Source organism: Hyposmocoma kahamanoa, unplaced genomic scaffold, assembly GCF_003589595.1.
Source record: "Hyposmocoma kahamanoa isolate Upper Pololo Valley unplaced genomic scaffold, ASM358959v1 92, whole genome shotgun sequence".
Lineage (NCBI taxonomy): Eukaryota > Metazoa > Arthropoda > Insecta > Lepidoptera > Cosmopterigidae > Hyposmocoma > Hyposmocoma kahamanoa.
In genome coordinates, this window is record NW_020654748.1 from 10,302,876 (window position 1) to 10,326,555 (window position 23,680).

A 23,680-nucleotide genomic window follows, 5' to 3' on the forward strand; every position below is an offset into this window, starting at 1 on the left:
TTGGACGGCTGTACCTAAATCCTAGATTTTGAATTATTCTTATGTATAACTAACTAAATAAGCTATGCTCATATCTCAACCTTAACACATTCTTGAAAAGACTTGTTAATTTGCAAAAGTACACAGCAGGCGACATAAGAATGGTTAAAATGCTTATCGAGTTTTTATATAAAGCAAATAAGCGTCGAGAGTCAAATAAGTACCTGCTTCATTCAAGTATAGTTTTTTTAGAAAATAAATCGACTCACGTGAAATATTAATTTTGTAGATACGGTTGTAGTGTAAATAGCAGCCTTTCATACGTGACTTGAAAAACGGTATTTAGTTAACGTAGGGATAGTTCGTAAATAGCGGTAATTAGATTTATGGCTGCCAGAATTAATAGCTGGATACTGGAATTCAAAATGTGTTGTGCATTCGTGCTACTATTACACATGGTAACAGTCACACCTTCAAATAAAGTGCAGCTTAAATATCAAAACAAAAATAGCTTTGTGCGGCTGTGGTATAATCACGAATGAATATCCATTAATCTTTCTGTATCTGGTACTTGCAGACAAAACTTTCGATAGCTGTACCATTATTTAAGTACTTGTATCCTCAACGACCAATTGAAGGGAAAGTCCATTTATGTAACTGAAAGTAGCAATAGAGCTAATATTGATCAATAATCGTCATGATTGATCATTTGGGGAGACAAAATTTACGATGTGATGCAACCGCTAAAAGTGGCTTTAAAACTTGAAGACGCGACATCGTTTTACCGTAAAATGACTTGTAACTCGAAACTCACAAAGAATTTCTTATTTCGTTAATTGGTGTCTAATGAAGGGACATATTGAGTTAAATTCGATATACGATTTATGGGCGATGGAAAGCGGACTTTCTCACGCGCATGTGGAACTGGAGATTTGAATCTGCAGTAAAAGTAAATGATTTTGAAATTATAAAAGGGGAAATTAAAATTGATCCTCGATTTTGAAAAATGATTCATTCATAATGGAATTACGCAGCGGTTGGACACAACAGAGAAAACCTACAAGCACACTGATTTTGTGTCTTCATTACGAATTGGAACATACTCGTATAAGTAATTTAGTTATGCAAAATAAAATTACGATTAAAAACTAAGCTAGTATATAAAAAACTGCAAAGTCACACTTCAGTCTGTTGACTGTACGATCATTAGCAGTAATCCGTAGCTGGCACATAACGATGATACCACCCAAAATGGAAAGTGCATCTTGTCTCGATTTATGACAGACTCTTGTTCCGGGAAAGTCAGAGGCGCGGATTTACAAACTTTTATAAAAACAAATTATTCTTAAACGTTTCTAAAAGTCTTTATCTTCAACAACATTTCCAAGTCGCAAAAGCTTTTGTCTATAGCCACGACGAGCATGGAATTATTAACAGGGCGCTATTATGTAGTAGCAAGACGATTTATTTTGCTAATTAGCTGTACCTAGGCTTTTCTTAACAGCCCGAGCAATACAACAACAACCTCAGCGCACTTTACGGTTACCTTTGTTATAATTTGCAAGTCATTTGACTATTTGTCTTCATGAACAACACGAATAAGAATGCATTAATATTCTGAGTAACAAATTACAAGGACAAGAGTCTCAAGTAAGAGCAAACGATTCACAAAAGTAATTTGTTACTGTCTATTGAGATGAAGAAAGTAATGCGTTATGAGCAATGTTCCTATAACGGAAATTGTGTATGGAAATCGCTGAAAGGTGTCGAAGATTTCAGCGGGCGGGGGAGGTGCGCGCACGCACGGGGCGTGTCGCGGCCGGCGCCAGAGCCGCTGCGGATGCTGCAGCGCGCGCACCTGCCGCACGCACTACGGCGCAACACAACAAAATAAACGCGTATCGCAACCACATACATCGACCACGCGAGTGCAATGATAGCAAATGTGTATTTAGTGGTGGTGATTGTGAAGCAAAGTTAGAAGAAAAGAACTCCGCTACGCTCCTTCGGACCCATCCGAGGTCGGTAAACGCAATGTTTTATCAAGTATCTTCTTATCACACAGCATGCATGTTTTGGTTGCACGCGCAATATCCGCCATGCGAATATTTATACGGGCTATCTAATTTTATAACAAAATTTGAGTGTTATCGCATGGATGTTAGTCGTTAAATAAACTGAGTAAATATTCGCCCTAAATATTGTGGAAAAAACGATTGAAAGGAATAAATTTGCCAATTTAATTTGCGCCGATTAGGTCAGTTTGTAAGTACCTATAATAATAATTGATTTTTAAGTGAAATCTATCTAAGATCTATTTTATTGTTTATAATACAAATTAATGTAATATACAAAAAATTATTAAAAGCTTAAAAGAAAAAATACATTTTTTTAATGAACTTTAAAATCAATTGTCCAGCTTCAAGTTAGATGCTTATGGAGAAAATTAAGCTTTCATAAAATTTTATGTACGCTTTTAATGTTGATAGGGCCGTTAAAAGAGTAATGCAAATCTAGGCTGAGGTGATTACGTTCTGAACCAATGAAATACGAGAGGGCGGCAATAAACTCATCAACACTTCAGTCGTGATTGGAAAAGGGACGATCGAACGAGCGCCAAACTCGTGCCGTTCGTGATACATCTAGACGTTAAAAACGACACAAATCATAATAATCTAAGCTTTCACATAAGTGAAATAGATATAAATCTGGAACGCGTCCAGGACTACCTTTATCTGTATAAAGTAAGGTGTTGAGAAATATTATATGCTGGACTTTTTCTTCGAAACTTCGGATACAAACGCTAAATTTCTAAAGTGTGTAGTGTAGTGCGCCTGGTGGTGAGCGATACGCCTGTCCATTGCAGTTACAGTACCACACAGAGCCTCAAATCGCAAAGACCTATGGGGCACTATCACAGCACCCGTCATCTTGAGACAGTTGACAAGTTTCATGTGCTTGTAATTCCACCAGTACCCTTATCTTGCAAAACTGGAACGCAGTAATGCTTACATTATTGCTTGGCGGCTAGCCGCAATTACTTACTTATTTTGCCAGGGAATTACTGCCACGTTACTTAGGTAACGTGGCAGTTAATTCCCTGGACAAACTCTTCTACTGCTATTACTTTCGTATCGGACCTTTATTTTCTATAGTGAAATAATTAATTAAAAAAGAAATATAGCGTTGCACTGTCAGTATTTATTGGATGGACTGGTTTCTTAGCCGCTACCGCTACATGCCATCGGCGTATTGGCGAACGCAGAGATAAGAATTTAATTACATTATATCTTAATGACGAAATTCATATATTTCATACCCAACCCCAACGCGAAATCCCATCGAAACGCATTATTAAGCGGCGATATAAACGATTATCAACGCGGAAACTATAATTATAATCTTTGATGTATTTATACTACCAAACTCAACGGATCAATTGCCTGCTAAATTAGGTGTCTAACTAAAACTACCACTCGTTTCGTAATTTACGACTTTGTATTGCAAAAGCTTAACGGCGCGTCGATTGGCTTCGGAGTTCTTGAAAATTACTTTAAGAACATACGGGTGCATCTCCCCTTGACAACTAAGAAATGTATCTTCATCTATAAAACGGTTATCCTGGAATACACATCGTTAGTTAAGCAATTAATCGTAAAATGTAACATTACCATTTAAAAGAAACAAGCGCTTCTCAACAATTGTAAACGAAAGGGCATAAATCAAGGCATTAGTGGACTTGACATTAGTTAACAGGCGAAGCGCTGCGGCTGCGCTAGATATCATAATCATCGGACAGAGTAACTAACGCTAATTATTAATAGCTATCACGAGTAGCTCCTGAAAGCTACTTGAAACGGCGAGGCCCTATCGTTGCATAATGACGTGGGAAGGGATATCGGTGAAGGGCAATATGAGAGCAAACACTCGTTAGCATCATTGATGATTTCATACCGGTCAAGGAAACGGTCTAAGAAAACTATAAATGTACGCTTTTTCTAATCACAACGTGAGCACGAGTATGTAAATTGTTGTACATTAGAATATTAACTACCGTGTAATAAATGTTGGTTACTTTATTATTGTGTTTCATAATATTAGGTATACATTTTGTGAGTAGAATATCCAGGGTTTGCCTTGAGCATTGATTAGGTAAGCCCTTCGGTAGCGGTAGCGTAGCGAGTGACGTGAGCTCGCGTAGTTACGGAGTTTTCGAAAGATGCATAATTTGAAGGCTAGTTATCTCACAAAGACGACCGCAAAACCACGACAAGTCTTTATTATCAATTATGGACTATAAGCATGACAGTGTGCGAATAATAATCTTTACTTCCCTTCCGAGACGAGAACAGGTCCAGGCAGTAAACTTAATTGAATAAGCGCCATAAGATTATAATTAGCAGTTTCAGGCGTACAGGTTACCAACAGGCGCACGACTTGTTCGACCCGTCCCTTGATCTTATACAAAAAGTCATAAATATTGTTCATACACTGATTGCGCTGGCTCCAGGTTCTTCAATGAGTTTTTTACATATTCTTTCTAAGTGTAGGGAGAAAATAAATTGGATTTTTTTTTATTAAGATGACCTCCCTTTGAGAACAAAAGGAAATCATTTCCAAATCAAGTACCTACGCATTGTTATGAGGCTAAACTTGAATTTCCCTAGGTTACTCTGCACTCAACCGTTGATAGTTTTGTTTAGTGGCAAATTACGCGAAGCACCTGCATATTACTAGCGTTAATACTGAAACGTGAAATTATTGGTATTGCAATTCTACGACGTGTAATTGTTCTTTCACACAATTCATACACACTTATACTGCAAAGTGGTATCCACTTACTAGCAAATGAATAGCAAAATTGTATGACCCGTATTGAAAGGTGACAATTATGCTGTACAGTAGTACAAAATTATTTAGAAGACGAAAATGTCCCTACAAGTGAATTACATAACCTATCCTAAGAGCTTGTCTCATACGGTAGCTGTTTGCCGCACGTGCTCAAAGGGTGTTACCTTCGGCAGCCAGGCAGCCAACGTGAATAAACACGCTCCAGAGTGAAGGCACGGGCTCCCGGTTGACAAATGTCTCTTGTTTGTCCTCAACAAATATAAGAAGCAATGGCCTCGAGGCCTATAGTGTATTTATACGTGATGACATATACTATTTCTGAGTACGTACTATTTATCTTTTAATACAATCATGAGCACATTTAAAAGTGAAATCTAAAAAAGTTTTGCAATCAGACGTGTAACTATATACTACAGTACTTTATTTTATTTGTCATGATCGCAATTGAAGTTAAATAAGCTTTCAATTCATAGTTTAATGCAAAATAATAAAACTACAATAGGCTCGAATCCTACATCCAAGCGGAGAGGAAACTTTGTTATCTTAACCTCCATACTCCTCGCATCAGTTGCGAGACAAGAGAAAGTACCAGCATTTACATTTCGTAACTCCTGCTTGAAACAAGTAAGAAAATCGATAGTACGAATTGTTTTCTCAGAAGACATTGGCAGAAGTAAATATGCTAAGTTCATCTACCGCAAACAATGTTTGTTATTGCACAGATAGAAAACGTTAACAGTTGCTAAGACAGATTACGCATGTCTAATATTGACAAATGAATGCAACGGTACGACCATTAATTTGCGGATCAAGGCGTATACACTGAGACGAAAGTAATAATGCCCTTAATATGAATCTACTAACTGTATAACTTGGGCATTTCTAAAGCGATATTAAAACAATATAACTCTACAACAAGTGAAAGAAATTATTTGCCAGATAAAACTACGTTGATAATAAATTGTGGCAAATTAAATCTGAGCAAGTTGATAAGTGGTGTGACAAGCTCTGGATCGGCGTTGAGCGATCATTATCAATTTAAGTCGAGAAGCCAGGAGGCCGCGGGGTGCGGTCCTCATCCATTTGCATGTGGAGCGCAAAATGTCGTAGTGAGATGGCTAGCTCCTCCTAATGTGTATTCAAAGCGAATCGTCTTGATGCTAATATTGTAATTAAGATAATGTCGCAGTGGGGCCGGTTTGCTAAAGCTCACTAAATTATGTGTCCGACACCGAAGGTGAACGTTAATATCGGCAATATTGAAAAACAAAATAAAAACTATAAAGACTCGTTGTACAAGAAAAACATTCTGATGTGCATTCACAACGTCGGATGTCAGATGTCTAGGAAACGAGAAGACATACATGGCTCATAATAAGATTTAACGCGGAAAAATTTGATTTTGTATATCGCTATGGTATGTTCTGGCACCTTTTAAAACCACTTAAACTTTTAGAGTACATTATCTTTCCTTATTGTTTTAAGAGTTTTCTACCGACACAAAAGCATTAAGTATGGAGACATTGAACCTGAATGTTGACCCTCGTGGTATGGTTGGTATCACAGCAGGTCTGTTCCCCGCCGCTATGAATCAACTCCTTTCTAAACAGCTGTCTGTTACTAACAAAGCAAGCAATGATATCACACGTTTTGTGAATGTCTCAAAACAAATGACTACAGCCACGAGCAATTCTAAAAGGATTTGTACTGGTGCTAATCTGCACAAGTGGCATTAAAGGCAACGGAATTTGTTATCATCAAATCTCGCTCGGGAGACCTGTTTAACTTGATTCATGAAGAAGCCGATACAAAGCATTAATATTCCGGTTCAATGGAAGACGTATTGAGTAATAACAATTGTCTCGGCTAGATACACTTGATTACATCTTCACTGTATGACTACCGTAACACATAACTAAGTATCACTCACGACTATGTTTTCACAATGCCATATTTGCATTGATACCAGGTGTAAGTTAGAAAACTTACACCTGGTACCAATAACAATGAACTGTACGATTAAATTAACACTTCACAACAAGAATTTTCTTGGTGCTAATTTTAAAAACATACTTGTCAAGTATCAAAAACGTAGTTCCTAATTTAATTAAATATTTCTTCTGTTTAAAGTATCGAAAAATCTCTCGAACATGTAAGATGTATATGAAAAAAGAAGCACGTAGCATAGTCTAGAATATACTGAGCGTATGTGGCTACGGTTAGAGCTGTTGAATAGGACGGACCAGAATAATAGACATTACTAAGCTACAGCTTTGTAAGCTCTCGGATTAGAACCGCTCAGACATGCAGTCCCGAGATTGCACAATCCGAGGTGCAGCCGACTGGGATAAAGCATTTCAACTATTTGATAAGGAGATAAACATCACGTACGGCGACGACGTGAAACAGTAAAAAAATATATAATTTTGTTAATGCTTAAGTTTGAGTTGCAACTACGGCGTATCTGTATTTAATAAATAAGGAAAAATTTGTTACAAAATATTCGTCTTAGAACGTGATCAAATTTTATTCTATTGCTTACTAAGAGTCCTTGACTTTTTTTGATCCAACTGAACTTACAGCTATACTGTTTCCTAGTCAATAACATAATTAATTTTTAATAAGATTTATCATTTAGAATTTACCATATTAGAACGTTATCTCTTAATTTTTCTTCTCTTGTTTTGTCTTCTTTAAACTCATTACTTCGAATGCGCAATGCAATATTTTAGATCTGTAAGAATGATTTAAGATTAATGTTCGTTCAGAGTAAACGTTAGTACAATTACACCCATATTGTACTATAATCCAATTTCATTCACGACTATTATAAGATGACCCTTGTAATTAGGCTTATGTTATTGAGCTCGCGTGTGAGTTGCTATTAAATATTACTTTATAGTTTAACCAATAATGTTATTACCTTAACTAGGCAAGTATTACGTAATAATTTACTTGCAGCCCACGGGGCTCACGCAATTTATCGACGGTTTTGGTCCCCATTAAAATTTTTGGATGAGACCACTTTCCTTTATGGTTTTTAAAAGACCCCAACACTTGGGTCAACGGTAGTTTTTTACAATCTCAAATAAAAGAAACCGCACGGTAGCAGTCACGCAAGAGCACCCTCATTTGATATGAAATACATAATATGTAAATTATTGTGACCAATTAACCTTGTTAGGGATGTGATGAAATCGGAAAACGGAATGGTTCTTTTGATATATATATATATATATATATATAGTGGCGGTCGTTTAATTAGAAACACTTCTTATGATTCAGGGAAGTTTAACTTCAACGTATAAATGTTCGTGAAAAATATATAAATTCAATAATAATATAGCCACTCAAATAAAAAATAATTAAATGCATAAAAAATAAAATGTATCTTACTTTGAATTATAAAATGAGTCTTGTACGAGTACTTGTACACAATGTACGAGTATATTTTCTGTTCCTGGCCGCTTGGACGTCTAATTAGAAACATTTGAAAAAAGTATCTATAGCTCGTTCTTTTTTTGAAATTGAAGAATAACATTTCTTTCTTGATGGTTTCTATTAATTTGGCGGCAATTCAAAATTTGATCTGAATTTAATTTTGTTCAAAATGGGCAAAAATAAAAGCTGTGACGCGTCAACTAGGCAAATAATTGTTAATTTACATTTAGATCAAAAGTGGACGTACAGAAAAATAGCTGAGCATTTAAATTGTTCTGTGAAGAAAGTTTTTAATGCAATTGATCACTATAAAACACATAGAACTGTTGAAAATATTCTTAGAAAGGATCGGCCAAGAAAAACCTCTCCCAGAGAAGATAAGCTAATCGTTCGTGTTGCGAAAAAAGACCCATTTAAAGGCTCAAACCAGATTAAAAATGAAGTTTTTTCGCCTGATGACCCCAGAAACGTCTCATCAAGACTGATACGCCGAAGATTAGTGGAAGCTAAATTGTTTGGAAGAACCTCTCGAAAGGTACCGCTTCTTACCAAGCGACATCGAGAGAAGCGATTATTATTCGCAAAAAAATATGTTAATTGGACGGTACGAGTCTGGAAGAAAATAAACATGGCAAATTCAGATGGAAAGCGCTATGTTAGACGTCCTGTAAACAGTGCTTTTAATTATAAATACACAAGGAGCATAGTCAAGCACGGTGGCGGAAACATTAAAGTTTGGGGGTGTTTTTCCGGATGTGGAGTTGGTCCCGTTCGGAAGATTGAAAGTACAATGGATCAATGGCAGTACAAAAATATCTTAGAGGACACAATGATTCCCTACTCGGACGATCATTTGCCTGTAACCTGGATCTTTCAGCATGACAATGATCCTAATAACACGGCCAACAGCGTCAAATGTTTCCTAAGCGAACAGCGTATATCCGTTTTAGACCAGCAAATAGTCCGGATTTAAACCCGATAGAAAACCTGTGGTATATTGTTAAGAAGAATGTCTCAAACAAACGTAACACCAGTCAAAATATATGAAGCATTTGTTGAAGCATGGAATTCAATCCTCCTAGAAAAATGTATGACATTGATTGAATCTATGTCACGTCGTTGCAGAGCTGTTATTGAAAATAAGGGATACGCCACTAAATATTAATTATAAATATTGGTAGGCTGTGGATAGTAGCTATTTCGTAAATAAAAATACTAATTGCTAATAATTAAAAAAAAATGTTGTTTTTTTTACACTTTTTTGTTGTTGTTTCTAATTAGTTGTCCATTATTGTTTATACCTTAAAACTGATTTAAGAGTTTGTCCGTAATGTAATACCTATTGAAACTGCACTTGTGTAGTGGGATTTATATTGTTTTTGTAATAAATAATAAATCGTTGAACCTATTGTTGTCCTACTTATTGTTTAATTTAAAATAAAAACGATTGCGGTGAAGTTTCTTACATAACGTCAAAGACCGTTTGTAGCGTTTCTAATTATACGACCACCACTGTGTGTGTGTGTGTGTGTGTGTGTGTATATATATATATATATATATATATATATATATTGCATTCTCATTAGTACCGTAGGATGGGGTCTGGGTAATTATTTATTCACTCGTCACATTTCGCAAAGCATGTTTTTTACGCCCACCTTAGCGCAATGCAAGGTAATGGCCTTCCCTAATGCATTTCTCGTAAACATGTGATAATAATAATGATATTTCAATAATAATTATTGTCTACTCTCCCAGAACTTCAGGTGGTAATGTAAAAAATTGTCGTACAATACAAAATCTACAACATATCAATTATTTCCAAACATATGTCAGAAGTGTTACTTTTTAGGGTCAAAAAGAAAATTTCAACAAGCTTTTAATAAGATCATTCGTTACTATACAGCTGTTAATTTTTTTTCTATACCTTGCTAATAAGTCATCATGAGTAATGCCTTACAAGAAAGACGTAAAATAAAGGAACGGTAGCTGCCTTTGTCTGCGGTGTAGTAGTTACGTCTACATATGCGGCCTTCGAACGAAATGCGTTTAAGTGCCTACAATATTCGTCTCGTCATGTCTAAGGGAATGTATTGTTTCCAAGCCCTTTAAAGTGGGTAGCTAGTTTATGACATTTGCTATTTCCATCGTAACTAATTTTGCGTGTTTGGGAAACTTATTCTTAGAACAATAAAGCTCGACGCTAATTAGTTAGCAGTTGTTGAAAGTGAAATTGAAAGAATATACAACGTATTTTATAGGCATAGTAACAAAAACGACGATGTATTTAAACAAATTAAACAGATAAGTAGTTTGACGAGTACGTTAACTGTGTAAAGTACCATAATTATATAAATTTACAATAAAAGAATTAATTTCTTTTATTGTAAATTTATATAATGCGATGATTCACTATTCCGGCTTTGCAATGACCGCAATTGCTTCATAAAATGGTGTGCGAATAAGTTATAATATAAATTACATTATTATTAAAGTTCATGCGCAAGTCACTATCGTGTAAAACAATTAATTCTCTTTTATCTCGATTCGTAGAATTATGGGAGTGTATTTATTATGTACACTTGTATATCTTATAATGTGGCTACCTGCGCGATCGACATCGAAATTAATTTATTCTGCAATGTAAAGCTTAAAAATTCATAACAAAAAAATAACTGCAAATTTATTCGTAATTACTCGCCGGTGGAACCAGAATATTCAATGAATTCTGCAGGTAGTGACGTGATGAGACAAATAAGTTACGTTTAATGATATTAAGCACCTGTAGCCTGTAAAGCATGCCGAGCTCAAGGAGCTAGTACATGAAAGAGTTCGAAGCCAAAATTATGAATAGGTCGAAGCCAGTGATTGCCTTCTGTTAATCGAGACACAGTTTGCGTCCGCCGCGCTGTCTGGTCCGACATACCTAACCTATTTGCGAAAACGAACACTTGGTCACGACACAGCACACAACGAAACTACACAGGCTTTAATTTAACCTTAAAGAAATAAACAAAGTTTTTGAAAATGACTTAAAAGCTTATTGAAGAAATTTACGTGGCAAATTATACAAATTAAGTAACTACATGAATTGCGCAATTGCTTTGTATTTCGAAACTAACACCAAAAGAAAAATAGTTTTGCCAACCAAGGTGATTCAACAGCAAAACAATGTATATAATGAGGACGAACGATGACACGACCTAAGACAAACTGATAACGAAATACAGAAATGTCCCTAAGTACATTCCATTTATAGGAAATAATTAACAAACAAATTTAGGCGTTGACATAAAATTAAGTACATGTTCTCTCTTGGAAGACATGAAGTCTTCCAAGAGAACACATCGAATGGATTAACTAGCTCCGTGGTGGGTGTAAAGGAGGCAGACTCACATGTCAGACGTCTCATCTCATATTTCTGACGTGGGTTGATGCAGCCATGACACGCGAACCCAGAGGGCTCTTTATATCTACACCCGTAACAAGCGAATTAATTAAGCATACCTTTGATTTACTTGGTACTTGGTGTAACGGGCTGGTGTCCGCAACTCGACGACAAGGCGCCTATTTTGCGTGTATACCTTTGATTTTCTCTAAGAAACTTTTTTATAAGAAATCGTAATTTATTACCTTGTTTAAATAAATCATTTAAGACCTCGTTTGCTTGTTAAAGCAAACAATTTCTGATGTGAGTCACGCATTTACAATTTAAAGCAAATTTATAATCGGGCTACCCAACGACATTCCATGCAACCTCTACATAAAACTGGAGACGGGTAAAGTTTGCGCCCAATACAGCGATTACGCTGTATAGGCGACTGCGGACACCAATGAAATTCCAGTGAATCTTTGTGTCACATATCGAACTCAGAAGAAAATTTATAAGCATACTAACTTGTATAGATAAAAGAGACGGATGTGGTATACGATTTATTTCAAATTGTGAGAAAGTGGTATAATCCATTGATACGGAAACTAATTTATCGACGCTTTCGTGCTACTTAAATCGATAATGCCCGTTTCCCGCTACGCACACGAACCGCCTTACTAGCCTACTTTTGTGTCATCATTAATACCCATTGCTTATGAGGACATCATTTTGATGCTAATGCCAAACTTAAAGGACTTAACAAGCGTCAATACGATTATGTCTGCTATTTATCTTTATTAACATCGGTCTTTAAATTCAACGTCGGGGCCTCTAGGCTGAGCAGTTAGCATCGATCATAAGAATTGACCAGTACAAAAATATTGCCGAAGTTTTACATGTAAAATGAAAATATCAACTGTGTAAAAGCTCATTTCGTTTGTAATAAAAACGTGACTAGCTATTTGTGGTTTAATAATCCTTGGGTGCAATGCAGTGCAGTTCTCATAAAAAAAGAAACCCACAATATCCAAGTTGAGATTCAGGCAACGGTCTCGGTGGTTTCGTCATTTTGTTACGTCAATTTCGAGTATTGAAAAAAGGAACGTTAGGACACCTTCCTCCTGACATTTTAATTTAACAACGGAAGCGGCATGACTCGACAGGAAAAAATCAGATTAATTTCCACCGTTGACCCGAGACAACCGCACTGTTGAAATAAATTGCCTCAAACTTCGGCTTTGGCTTAAACGTAAAGACAGGAAGAGACAGTGCTTCATAGTCGGGTGTGATTTGAGCTTAGAAATAATCGTGATTTCACTAGGAAGCTGTCTACACAATAGGGTCGTGCAGGACGAGAAGGCCAATGACATTGTGAAAATAAACATCTTTATTATACTTCTATAATCTTTCATCTAAAATGTTTGTGTTGGCACACAAGTTGAATTTGCTTCCGCATTGATTTCAATGTCACGGAAGGCAAGATAAAGGTATACCACATCTTGTCCAGAACAAAATAATAGCTTGGTCAATAAACAGATGTAGAAGAGCGTGTGCATAGTCCACGTAGACATCAATTAAGTTATATTAGTGTAACGTAATAAAAGCAGTATAAGTGTGTTAGCACCTGGAAGTAGCCGCGTTGGCTCGACTCCAGCTCCACTGAACTTTGACAACCAGCTGTAAATCGAACATGTGGTTGCACACACTTATATTCATACATATACTGCATATGAAAATTTGCTAACTGCTCATAAACCCTGAAACGAAGAAGGAAAGCTGTGACTGTGTTACAAATACACATAATACAGTTACATATAATAAATAAGACAATATCAGAATGTGTTTAATAACACTACATGTAATTTTTTTGTATAATTTGCAACTTTCAAGTGTTGCATGCAAGTCAATGCCCTCTCAAACCCACCCAGCATACAAGGAATGCATTTCCCTTTCCGAATTTGAATCCCTGGCAGGTATGCAACAGGAACAAAAACGTAATGAGGGGGTCTGTCAATTGAACTGCACTTAACAATATTTCTTTATGAGCTGCCCTGACATACTCAACGAGGCTTAAGTAAAGACTGAGTGCTTTCTTTATAGTTTTAAACATGCGGGACGCCCTTTCATAAAGTATCATTAAATGAAATTGCTATATCGACATTGATCATGTCCGTTTTGGGCGTCATTGATCACGACTGTCAATACAGATTGTAGACAGTCACGTTGAACGGGAGCAGGGGAAAGATGGCCGATCGGGCGTCAATTAATAATGGTACACGTCATGGGACCGGCCGGTCGTGACAAATCACGCCGCGTGCCGGTTACCGAAATGAGCGCAGCTATGTACGTGCCGCCTGCCGGGTCGTTGCTGCAGTCCACCGAATGCCGGCAGCTGACTACCCACTTCGAGACCGACCGACAGATAATTCACTCTGTATAATCAACGACTAATAAACCGTCACACTAATAGACCGCTACCTATAATCACATCCTCGGCTAAGACATTAAAACGTACTCATTTGACTGAAGAGGTGGCCCACACGTTCCAAGAAGATATAATCAAGGAGCATAAAGTGAGATTGACATTATAATAGCTGGGCACAGCTGGATTGCATAACCATACGGTGTAGATCGAAGAGTTGAAGAAAAACTGACCTTTGGGAGTGTAGGCGGTATATGATAACTCGGACAAAAGCTATGATCACCCGGGACTCCGGGTGCACGAACCCAGTCGGAATGCAAATAAATTGTTGCATATAAACAGGACGAGTCGCACCTGTCGGCAGTCGCCGATCGGCGGGTAAACAATGCATGTCATCGCGGTAAGAAGGATGGTGCACACCCGCTACATTTCAATGAAACAAAAGATCACAAAGGTCTTTAACAACGTTTGAAATACTTCATTGGTTCATTTATAAGAGGCATTATTTAAAAAAAAAGTTATAATTCACTAACATATATTACACCATATTGTGCAAATTCAACCTCCTGCTGTATGCTGTATGAACGAAGCAGAGTTTCTTGGGACTTTGAAGAAGCGATTTGATAATATTCCCTAGGAATCAATTTGCAAAGCAGGCAGTTTGTTACAACAGCGGCCCGGGATGATATCAATGACCCCGAGCCTCAGACAAGAAGTCCCGCCGAGTTTATTTAGCATAATAGAACAGACGAAAACGGAAACGACTTAATATAAACATCACAATTCATAATGAAGGTTGAACAAGATTGGAAAACTATCAATAATCTTCATTATTATAATTTGTAATTATTATCTATGTAAAATCCAATGTTGTACTTCATATTTAAATCCGTATCGGTACGTGAATAACAGATTTTACTGTTATGTATGGTTGTGCGTTTTAGTGAGAACAGATAAAAGTTCAAATCAGCTATCGAATTTCTACGGAGCATGTTTACAGATATAAACGTCAAAAAGATTTATATGGCGTATTATATCCATTGCTTGGTTCAAATGGTATAAGAACTAAATCTCGTTTATTCGGGTCTTCCACAATATGAATGACTTGCACAATATTGCCCATTGAAAGCTTTGCAGTAAGACGGTTTCCGAAAATTATTTAAAAGCAAGTCATCTTCAGGTCGGATGTCCGAAGTACGTATAACAAAAAATATACTTATTGGGGAAAAAAATATGTAAAGGAACTTAAGAATCATTAAGCTACCTAATGGAATATTGTACAGGCGCGAGGATAAAAAATTTAAAGTTAATAATTCATGAAAGTGATATTCGACGTAAAACAGATCTTCAAGTTTTTCAATGATTTACTGTGGCAATATTAACGAAGAACGGTGAATTTGTTACAGACAGGGCGATGTTAAGCGCGGCCGTAGCGGCGCTAGCGTGCCTCTGCTTGGCGCGTTGCTCGCCTGCAGAAAATTACGGCTTGCGGCTCTATATGCACGGCAACGCACATAGTCTTAAGGTAAACCGTAATGCTATGTATTCGTAAAAATTATTGATTTTATTTTAACTGCTTCTTAATTTGCTTTGATCATTGAAATCTCATTAATTGGCTTTAATCATTGAAAAGTTTCTTACAATATTTCCAGGAATTGAATAAAATCCTAGCGAGCATTGACGAGAGACTACGGACATTGGATACAATCAGCACCGTGCAGATGAAGCAAGCACGACGGCTTGACGTCATTCAGGACAAACTTGGTAAGATTAACAACCACAAATACTTACGAACACACAATGCAGGTATGTATATATGCGTCAACCACCTAGAGTCTAGGTCCTAGACGAAACACCCAATTGCATTTAGATTATAAAAACATTAGACTGCAAGAATGTTTCTCGGCCATGTATGTACGTGACACAATGTTAATAGAGAAGCTGTTCCAATACCTTATGAAAAAAGAAGAGAGCAAAAACATGTCCGGCATAATTTTGCCTGACTATGCGACGCACTAAACGAGATCTCGTACTTCACTCGCTTTAGAACAGTACAAAGCGTTTTCCATGCGGGAAACAGGCGAGTTCATAACCGTATTGTGTCACATCCTACTTTAGATTAGTCAGTTTCACTTTCGCAACAATTCTATACATCACCCGCAAGTGGTCAAATAAGGGCGACGTTCAATCAATTGGCAGGAGGATCCGGTTATAGCCAACTATTGGACATAATGACTTAACATATGACCCGTCATATGGGAACGATGATAAATAGGAAGCCGTAATGGATTTTCAATTAATTGCAGAGCGGGTGGAGACAACACTCTCATTGAGACTAGAAAGGGCACAGTTGGCGACAGAAAGGTTGGAACATCGGTTGCATATGCTACAGACTAACATACAAGTACGTTGTGAAGAATTACTTATCTCGAAATAATCTATTCAAAACTATTATTAACAAATGCTCCCTTTCAGGCGACCATCAAAGACAGCAGCGAGAGGTTAGAACGAAGTCAGCTGAAAATTGGTGAACTGGCACAAAACTTAACCGATCATATTGGGATTCATAAAAATTTGTTAGAAAAGGTAAAATATAGTCAAAAGTGTTACTGAAATAAGTTTAAATAATTTCCATTGCACATTCTGAATAACAAATAATAACAATGGAGTCATGATATAGTCTCACTGTAAGTAATGTAAACTGTTATCTACGTCAGGTAAACGGCGCGTATGCAGACACATGGCGACGAGGACTGCTGATAGAAAACATGATGCGCGACGGGCTGTCACTCGTGAACGCGACTCGACGCGAACTCGCTGACGGCCTACGAGCACTCGCTCGCCGACAGAGAGACGCCAGACTGACGTCTGTCGATTTAGAGACAAACTTTCGAAGAATGAACGAAAATACCTATAACATCGACTTGAAGGTATGCTCTTTCTATATACTCCTAAATGCACTCTTACTGCCTTGCAATATTCAGAACAACGCCGAGTCTTTTGTAGTTTATTCAAACAGTCAATACAGTTATTGAACGATAGCTGTGTAGTAACTTTAAGCATACATAAATAAGTCCTAAAAGTCCTATACATTGTTAGTTTAGTGTTTTGTATGTTATGTTTTTCATTGTATGTGAAGTACTAGTGTGATATGTTACTGCGAAGTATTATAATTATATTATGTGTAGTATTACTGAAAGAATAAAACGCAAATGATAGATTTAAACAAAAAGGCTCACTTCATCGAGCCTACATTAGGAACAAAATGTGGTAAACAATTAGTATCAATTTTGGGTAAAAGGGTAAGATTAATTGTGCTTTTCGGATTACAAAAACTATTTATTAGAATACGAAACAAAGTATGACACATGTTTCTCTACTATACTACTGTCATATTAATGTTATGGATATGATTTTTAGTTACAAGAAGTGCTGGAGGCACAAAAACGTTTCGTGGATTCATGTCAGAGGGTGCAACTTGATGATCCGAGCCATGTCGCTGATGTTCTTGACAAGTTGATAGAAGCCCTCATCAACAAGTACGTTTATGTTTATTTTTATGCATGTTTTTAAATTCATACGAAACACGATGAGAGATCATCGACAGCTCATTAATAACATAATTTTGTGCTTTCAGGACCGCGTCAACGTTCCACGAGCTACAAAACATTCAAGTGACGATTCGAAACCATGACAATAAAATTATGAAGCTTCTGAGTACAGGACGGCCTGCTCAAGTAAGTTTGATAACTTGTAGAACCGTTGTTGTTAATTCCATGAAAACCATAAGGATGAGTCTTAAACGTGGAGAATAAAAGAATAGGCGTAAAAATAAACACCAATTTTTAATTTCAGAACGAGGCTACATGTCGTCGCCTAGAGAGTGTGTTCCGCAATGCATCACACAACTCTCTTAAAGAAAATGAGCTACAACAGTTAACGGAGAAATTCGTAGCGCTAACTGACCGTGCCGACGCTGCCTTACAGCGACTGGAGGCGCAGATGGGAGACGACAGAGATAGGGAGCCCTCTGACGTCACAGCTGCTGCTGACCAACTTCTACTCAAGCTAAATGGAATCAAGTAATAAGTTAATGATTTTGTACCACCCGTGACAAAAGAGACGTCTCTGTAAAACTGATTATTTTTAGAGGTTCTCTTATCATCCTGACAGTTGAATTGCTCATTAGAAAAATAAATAAAATTTGCAATAATCACATTTTGGCGGCTATAATATTATTGTGGCAGGAAAACGTAGGTAATAAAATCATTTTCGTGCCTTTTTACTAGTTATTTTGTAAAATTATTTAAACTACAATTTTTACATAAAAAGTAACTTTAATGTTGTATATACCTGAAAATAACTCTACTTTAAGTCTAAACAGTTGCAATTGTTTCTTAATATCTACAGATAGATATATTTTTATAATTAATTTTCAGCTGACGCCATTTATTATTTTTACATCTGGTTATCTAGTTAAATTATTATAATTATTAATACAAAGATCGAACATTCAGAAAAAACACTCAGAAAAAATTCCTTCGATCCGGTCGGATTCGAACCGACGTCTTCTTGCATGCCGTGATAAATCTGTAATAGATTTCTCATAGATGGCGCTACGACTAAAAAAGTCGTTGAAAGACCAAGTACAAAGACACGACGCAAGCACATAGAAAAATTCGTGAGGTCCGTTGGTTCGTTCCGTGGCTTAGTTGGTATAGCGTCTGACACGGTATGCAAGAAGACGTCGGTTCGAATCCGACCGGATCGAAGGAATTTTTTCTGAGTGTTTTTTCTGAATGTTCGATCTTTGTATTAATAATTATAACAAACTAGTGGAGTAATTTCACAAAAAATAATTGAATATCAATTCAATAAAAATTTAATTAATACAGTGAATAGCGACATCTCTCGCCAGGACACTGGTAGCTGTAAAGGTACTAACTGGGTGATAAATCTGTAATAGATTTCTCATAGATGGCGCTACGACTAAAAAAGTCGCTGAAAGACCAAGTACAAAGACACGACGCAAGCACATAGAAAAATTCGTGAGGTCCGTTGGTTCGTTCCGTGGCTTAGTTGGTATAGCGTCTGGCACGGTATGCAAGAAGACGTCGGTTCGAATCCGACCGGATCGAAGGAATTTTTTCTGAGTGTTTTTTCTGAATGTTCGATCGTTGTATTAATAATTATAACAAACTAGTGGAGTAATTTCACAAAAAATAATTGAATATCAATTCAATAAAAATTTAATTAGTTAAATTATTTATTGAGATCGTAAATCTGTTATTCTATATATCTGTTATTCCAAATATTATTGCTCAGATTTTACATTTGATTCTGATATTCAGCATCGACTCCATTTCTGCATGACATTAGGCATTGTAACCATTTTTATTTAGAAGTATACTTGTGATATAGGAAATAAAACTAATTTTCGTCTGACTGTCAGCTATGACCATGGGACCTGTGAAGGGCCCGAAACGTTGGTTTGTTTTAGGTCCGAAAAAATAGTTTCATTTGCTATGTGTAACAATCGCAAAAAACTAAGAACTCGACATTCTTGAGCTAAGTTAATCGATCAGCATTTTAATGCTACAAGTGAATAATTATAAATATATTTTAGAGGTGAAGACACGGAAGAAGATTTTGACTGGGAAGAGTCTGAGAGCGGGTATTTTGACGATGGCGGAGGTGGCGACATGATGGAAGAAGATAAGAAAATTTTGGGCGCGCGTCACGGGCGCAACACGGCAAATCGGCCACGCGCGCCGCACCGAAGGCATCACCATAAACACCCATACGACCGAGGTCCTCAGCCCGACAAACATTCCGTGCCATAAACATAAGCTAATAATATAAATGTAAGAATATTTTTAAATTAATATTCGTGTTTCATTTCACATCTCTTTCCAACAATTTTAATGGAATGAAGCGTTTCTTAACTCAAATGAATTTGTGTCTTCAATACAATCAACGAATGTCTTTTAATCTCCCAAGGCTCTATGTGCATGAAAATGTTGATAATATATGAAGGAATTCAGACGCTGACACAACAATATTCTATGATCACGTAAATGCCCATTATACATGATAATGAAAATATCGCATTCAAATTTAGCGCTACATATTTGACATGAACATAGGGTAGATAATAGAGTATTTACATTGGGCGTATACAGGTTGACTTTTTTCTCAGTAGCCAATTTTTTTCTACGCATTAGATATCATTCAAAGACTCCATGTTTGAAAAAAGTGGATAGTTCAAATTTTCACATTAAAATTATTTGTCCAAAACAATAATTGATCATTTTTGGTTACAATACGCTTGTCAGGCGAATGAAAGGAAATACAATCTCGAATTCCCTCACCGAGTACAAATGCTACAATGTTAATAAATAAAATCAACTACCCTAACTTCTTTTCACTGTAACTGTTAGTATTATCTACTGTGAACTTATGTACCACTTTAGGTGCTATGTCGTAGGATGCATACTCTCAAGTTATTGATTGACACATCTACCTACAGCTCAATATTCATGAAAATCAGATTACAGTACAGAATAGCAATTCAAAAGCCCTTGCTCGTTAAGAGAAGAATCTACAACACCTACCTCAAGCTTTGCGCTATTCTGGAAAATAGTGAGAGCCTTGTGTGTGAGTTGTGCAAAACAAGAGCTGAGTGTAGCGATCTTTTGCCGCGCTCCAAACACTGTATCTGTTTCTTCGGATTCCAAATCCACTGTAACAATTTAAATTATTTTTACAATCTGAAAAATAGAACAAATTAAAATAAAATGTATCAATTTTGTAAATGTAAATATGTTTTTGCAGTCACATAAATTCATTACATTTTCCAAGCATGTAACAAACAGTACAGCACTATTTTCTAAAGCTTAGGAGACATTCCAGTTTTGTAGAAACACCCAAATATTACTAGAATCACTTGCTCTTTAATTAATTAGGCAAAATTCCACTTGTTTTCATCTTATTTCTAAGCAGTTAAGATATTTTTTTAATTAATAATCGTAATTCTGAAATCAACACACATGGGTCAATCAACTATTTTACTGGCACTATGGTGAAAGTATGAAGAAATAAAAAATAATGTTTAATAATCCTAATCGAAATTACATATTACAATTACATACATACACGTATTACAAATTACATATTATATTAAAATTAAAACTAGTTAATATCTTTGCACGTCGAGTGATGTTAATGAATTATTTTTGAAGTTGCTCATGAAAAACTAAATTTTTTCCCAGTCCCTGTGTCTATTACGTTCAACAGAACTTTTTTTCAGTTCTCATGAAATTCCGAAAATCGTATTTTCTATATTTATGAAAAATGTTAGGAAGAAATTGTATTTATTATTCGTAAATTTCATAGTACTTATGTAAATAGTTTTCGATGATATAATGGTCCCCAAAATAAATTACTTTTAAGAAAAAGTAGGGGTAGTCAGAACATTTGAGGCTGAGTAAACTTTCAAAAACTTATAAATACATTTACCGATGATTAAAATGCGTTCACAGATCGAGTGAAGGTAAAAGTGTGAGGGAATGATTTTGTGAGGACATGAATAATATATATTTTTTAAATTTATTTATCGTGTTTCTGCCACAGGATGGCTTTATTTCACAGTAACACATTTTGTTTGATCGAAAGTTTAAAATATACATGTTATTTTTGTTAAATGTGTTGATTTAAAACACAGAACGTGTTTGATTATGGAACATAGTGAGGGGGAATGATTTCGAGGACATTTTTTATATTATTATTTTAATTTAAGTAGAGCTACCAATATTTTATGTAGGCATTAGTAATCATTATTGAAGTATAATTTTCTATTTTCTATTATATTTCTATTAAATTTGCTATTAAATATAAATTTTATGTCAAGAATCAAATACTATTTCTATAAACCTAAAGGACAAGAATTCCAGACTTTAAGAATTACCCATGTACAGAGATTATTCTATATCTGAAACTGAACCCAAATCGCTAAGAAAATAATCGCAAAAAAAAAAGGCGTCGATGGAGAGACGAGCTAGACGCGCACTTAAATATAGACCACAGTGGCGCAGAACAGAGAGGTGTGGAGAGAGTGGAGGGAGACCTTTGCCCAGCAGAGGGACAGTATAAGCTTCAAAAAAAATATGATGAAAATACATATGCAATACGTATAAAATATGTATGTATTTTTAGGAGCTAGAGTTGAACTACAGGCAAAGTTTTAATAACTTTTATTTACAATTTAGGGGGCAGCTGTGTCTCAGGATAGATAGAAATGATTTTCAGAAAAATACCTGATAATTCAGATATACAATGTCAATACAAACCTTAATCAGTTTATATCTAAACAGTTAATGTGCCTTTTAATTGCCTGGCAAACTGGTAGCGAGAAAATCATGCTGTAGGATAGTACATTTAAAATAAATAGGTTAGTATTACTTATTATATTACAATCATCAATTTCAATAACACTTTATAAAGGAGCTTTGTGACAAAATTAATCAAAGTAAAATATTACAAGATTTTGAAGTAAGAAAAAGAAGCTATTAAGGTTTCCTAAAAAGTACACTAATCTAATATTTACACACATAATGGCATTTTATCATACTTTTCCAATTTGTGTCAGCAGTAAGAAATAAACTTTTTTTAAAGTTGCTCCAATCTCAACCAAATCATTGTACTTTGGTGGTGGAATTTGAGACCACAAATATAAACAAAGGTGTTGCCATTACAAGCAAATATTTTATGAATCCTAAATAATAATAATAAATAAACGCAAACCAGTGTGATTTTTTTTATATTGTGCTAAAACAAAACATTATTGAATCTTTCTTAAAAACACTCTATTTAATAAAATAAGTTTGTGGTAATTTATTTTATTCTAATGGCAATGTGTGCTATTTAAAATGTGTGCATTAGTATTACAAATAAATTTTAAATTTTGTTTATACAGGGTGTCCCGGGACGCGACGTCAAGCCGGAACGGGGTGATAGGCCAGGTCATAACTGTTATCAGAAAAATAAAAAATAAAATCTATGTCATGTATTTTAAAAATTGACCATTTTGAAAAAAATCGCAAAATATACACCCTGTGACGCATTTTCACTTCCCGTTTCTACAAATTTCCACTTTATTTTAATTTTTTTATTATTTTGTAACCCTGAGTAATGCTCCTGTAGCTAGTCGTCTAAAATTTTGACACAACTGCTCTAATTTTGAAAAAAAAATGACACATTATTCCCATATCAAAAGAGAAATTGAATTTTCGTTCAATTTCAACTCACTCTACCGAAAAAAAAATGTACTACACTGGTTGGGCAAGTAGCTTTAAAAGTTGGCGCATTTTAAGAGGATTCCAAAATGGTATTACACTTGCTACTTTATTTCTTAGATTATGGTCAAATAATTTTTTTTGTGAACAAAACCGGTTTTCAACTATTTTTTATTTCTTAATTTAAATTTATTTAGTGTACCCAATCCTTCGCTCGGAACGGTAACTATGACATAATTCTTAACGGTAACTATGAGAGAGACGGAGAGAGCTATTCTACGAAGTGTGAGTGAGATAGAGAGTGACGCCGCTAATGTGTGA

The 23,680-nt window shown here is 35.8% G+C and overlaps 2 protein-coding genes across 3 annotated transcripts in view; one reads left to right on the forward strand and one right to left on the reverse strand.

Moving 5' to 3' along the window:
- Positions 1-23,680, reverse strand: part of LOC113236606 (Golgi-associated PDZ and coiled-coil motif-containing protein-like) — a 54,745-nt gene that overhangs the window by 27,398 nt on the left and 3,667 nt on the right. For both annotated transcript variants that reach the window (XM_026472755.1, XM_026472754.1), the window contains exon 2: positions 20,681-20,808. In XM_026472755.1, the coding sequence (XP_026328540.1) occupies positions 20,681-20,808 (128 nt within the window). The remainder of the gene's footprint in view (positions 1-20,680; positions 20,809-23,680) is intronic.
- LOC113236607 lies at positions 1,813-19,924 on the forward strand. Its single transcript, XM_026472756.1, has 10 exons — positions 1,813-2,000; positions 15,473-15,591; positions 15,719-15,830; positions 16,373-16,470; positions 16,542-16,652; positions 16,784-16,996; positions 17,487-17,605; positions 17,704-17,803; positions 17,922-18,148; positions 19,693-19,924. Exons 2-10 carry the CDS (start codon positions 15,481-15,483, stop codon positions 19,907-19,909), a joined length of 1,308 nt encoding a protein of 435 aa, XP_026328541.1. The 5' UTR covers positions 1,813-2,000; positions 15,473-15,480; the 3' UTR covers positions 19,910-19,924.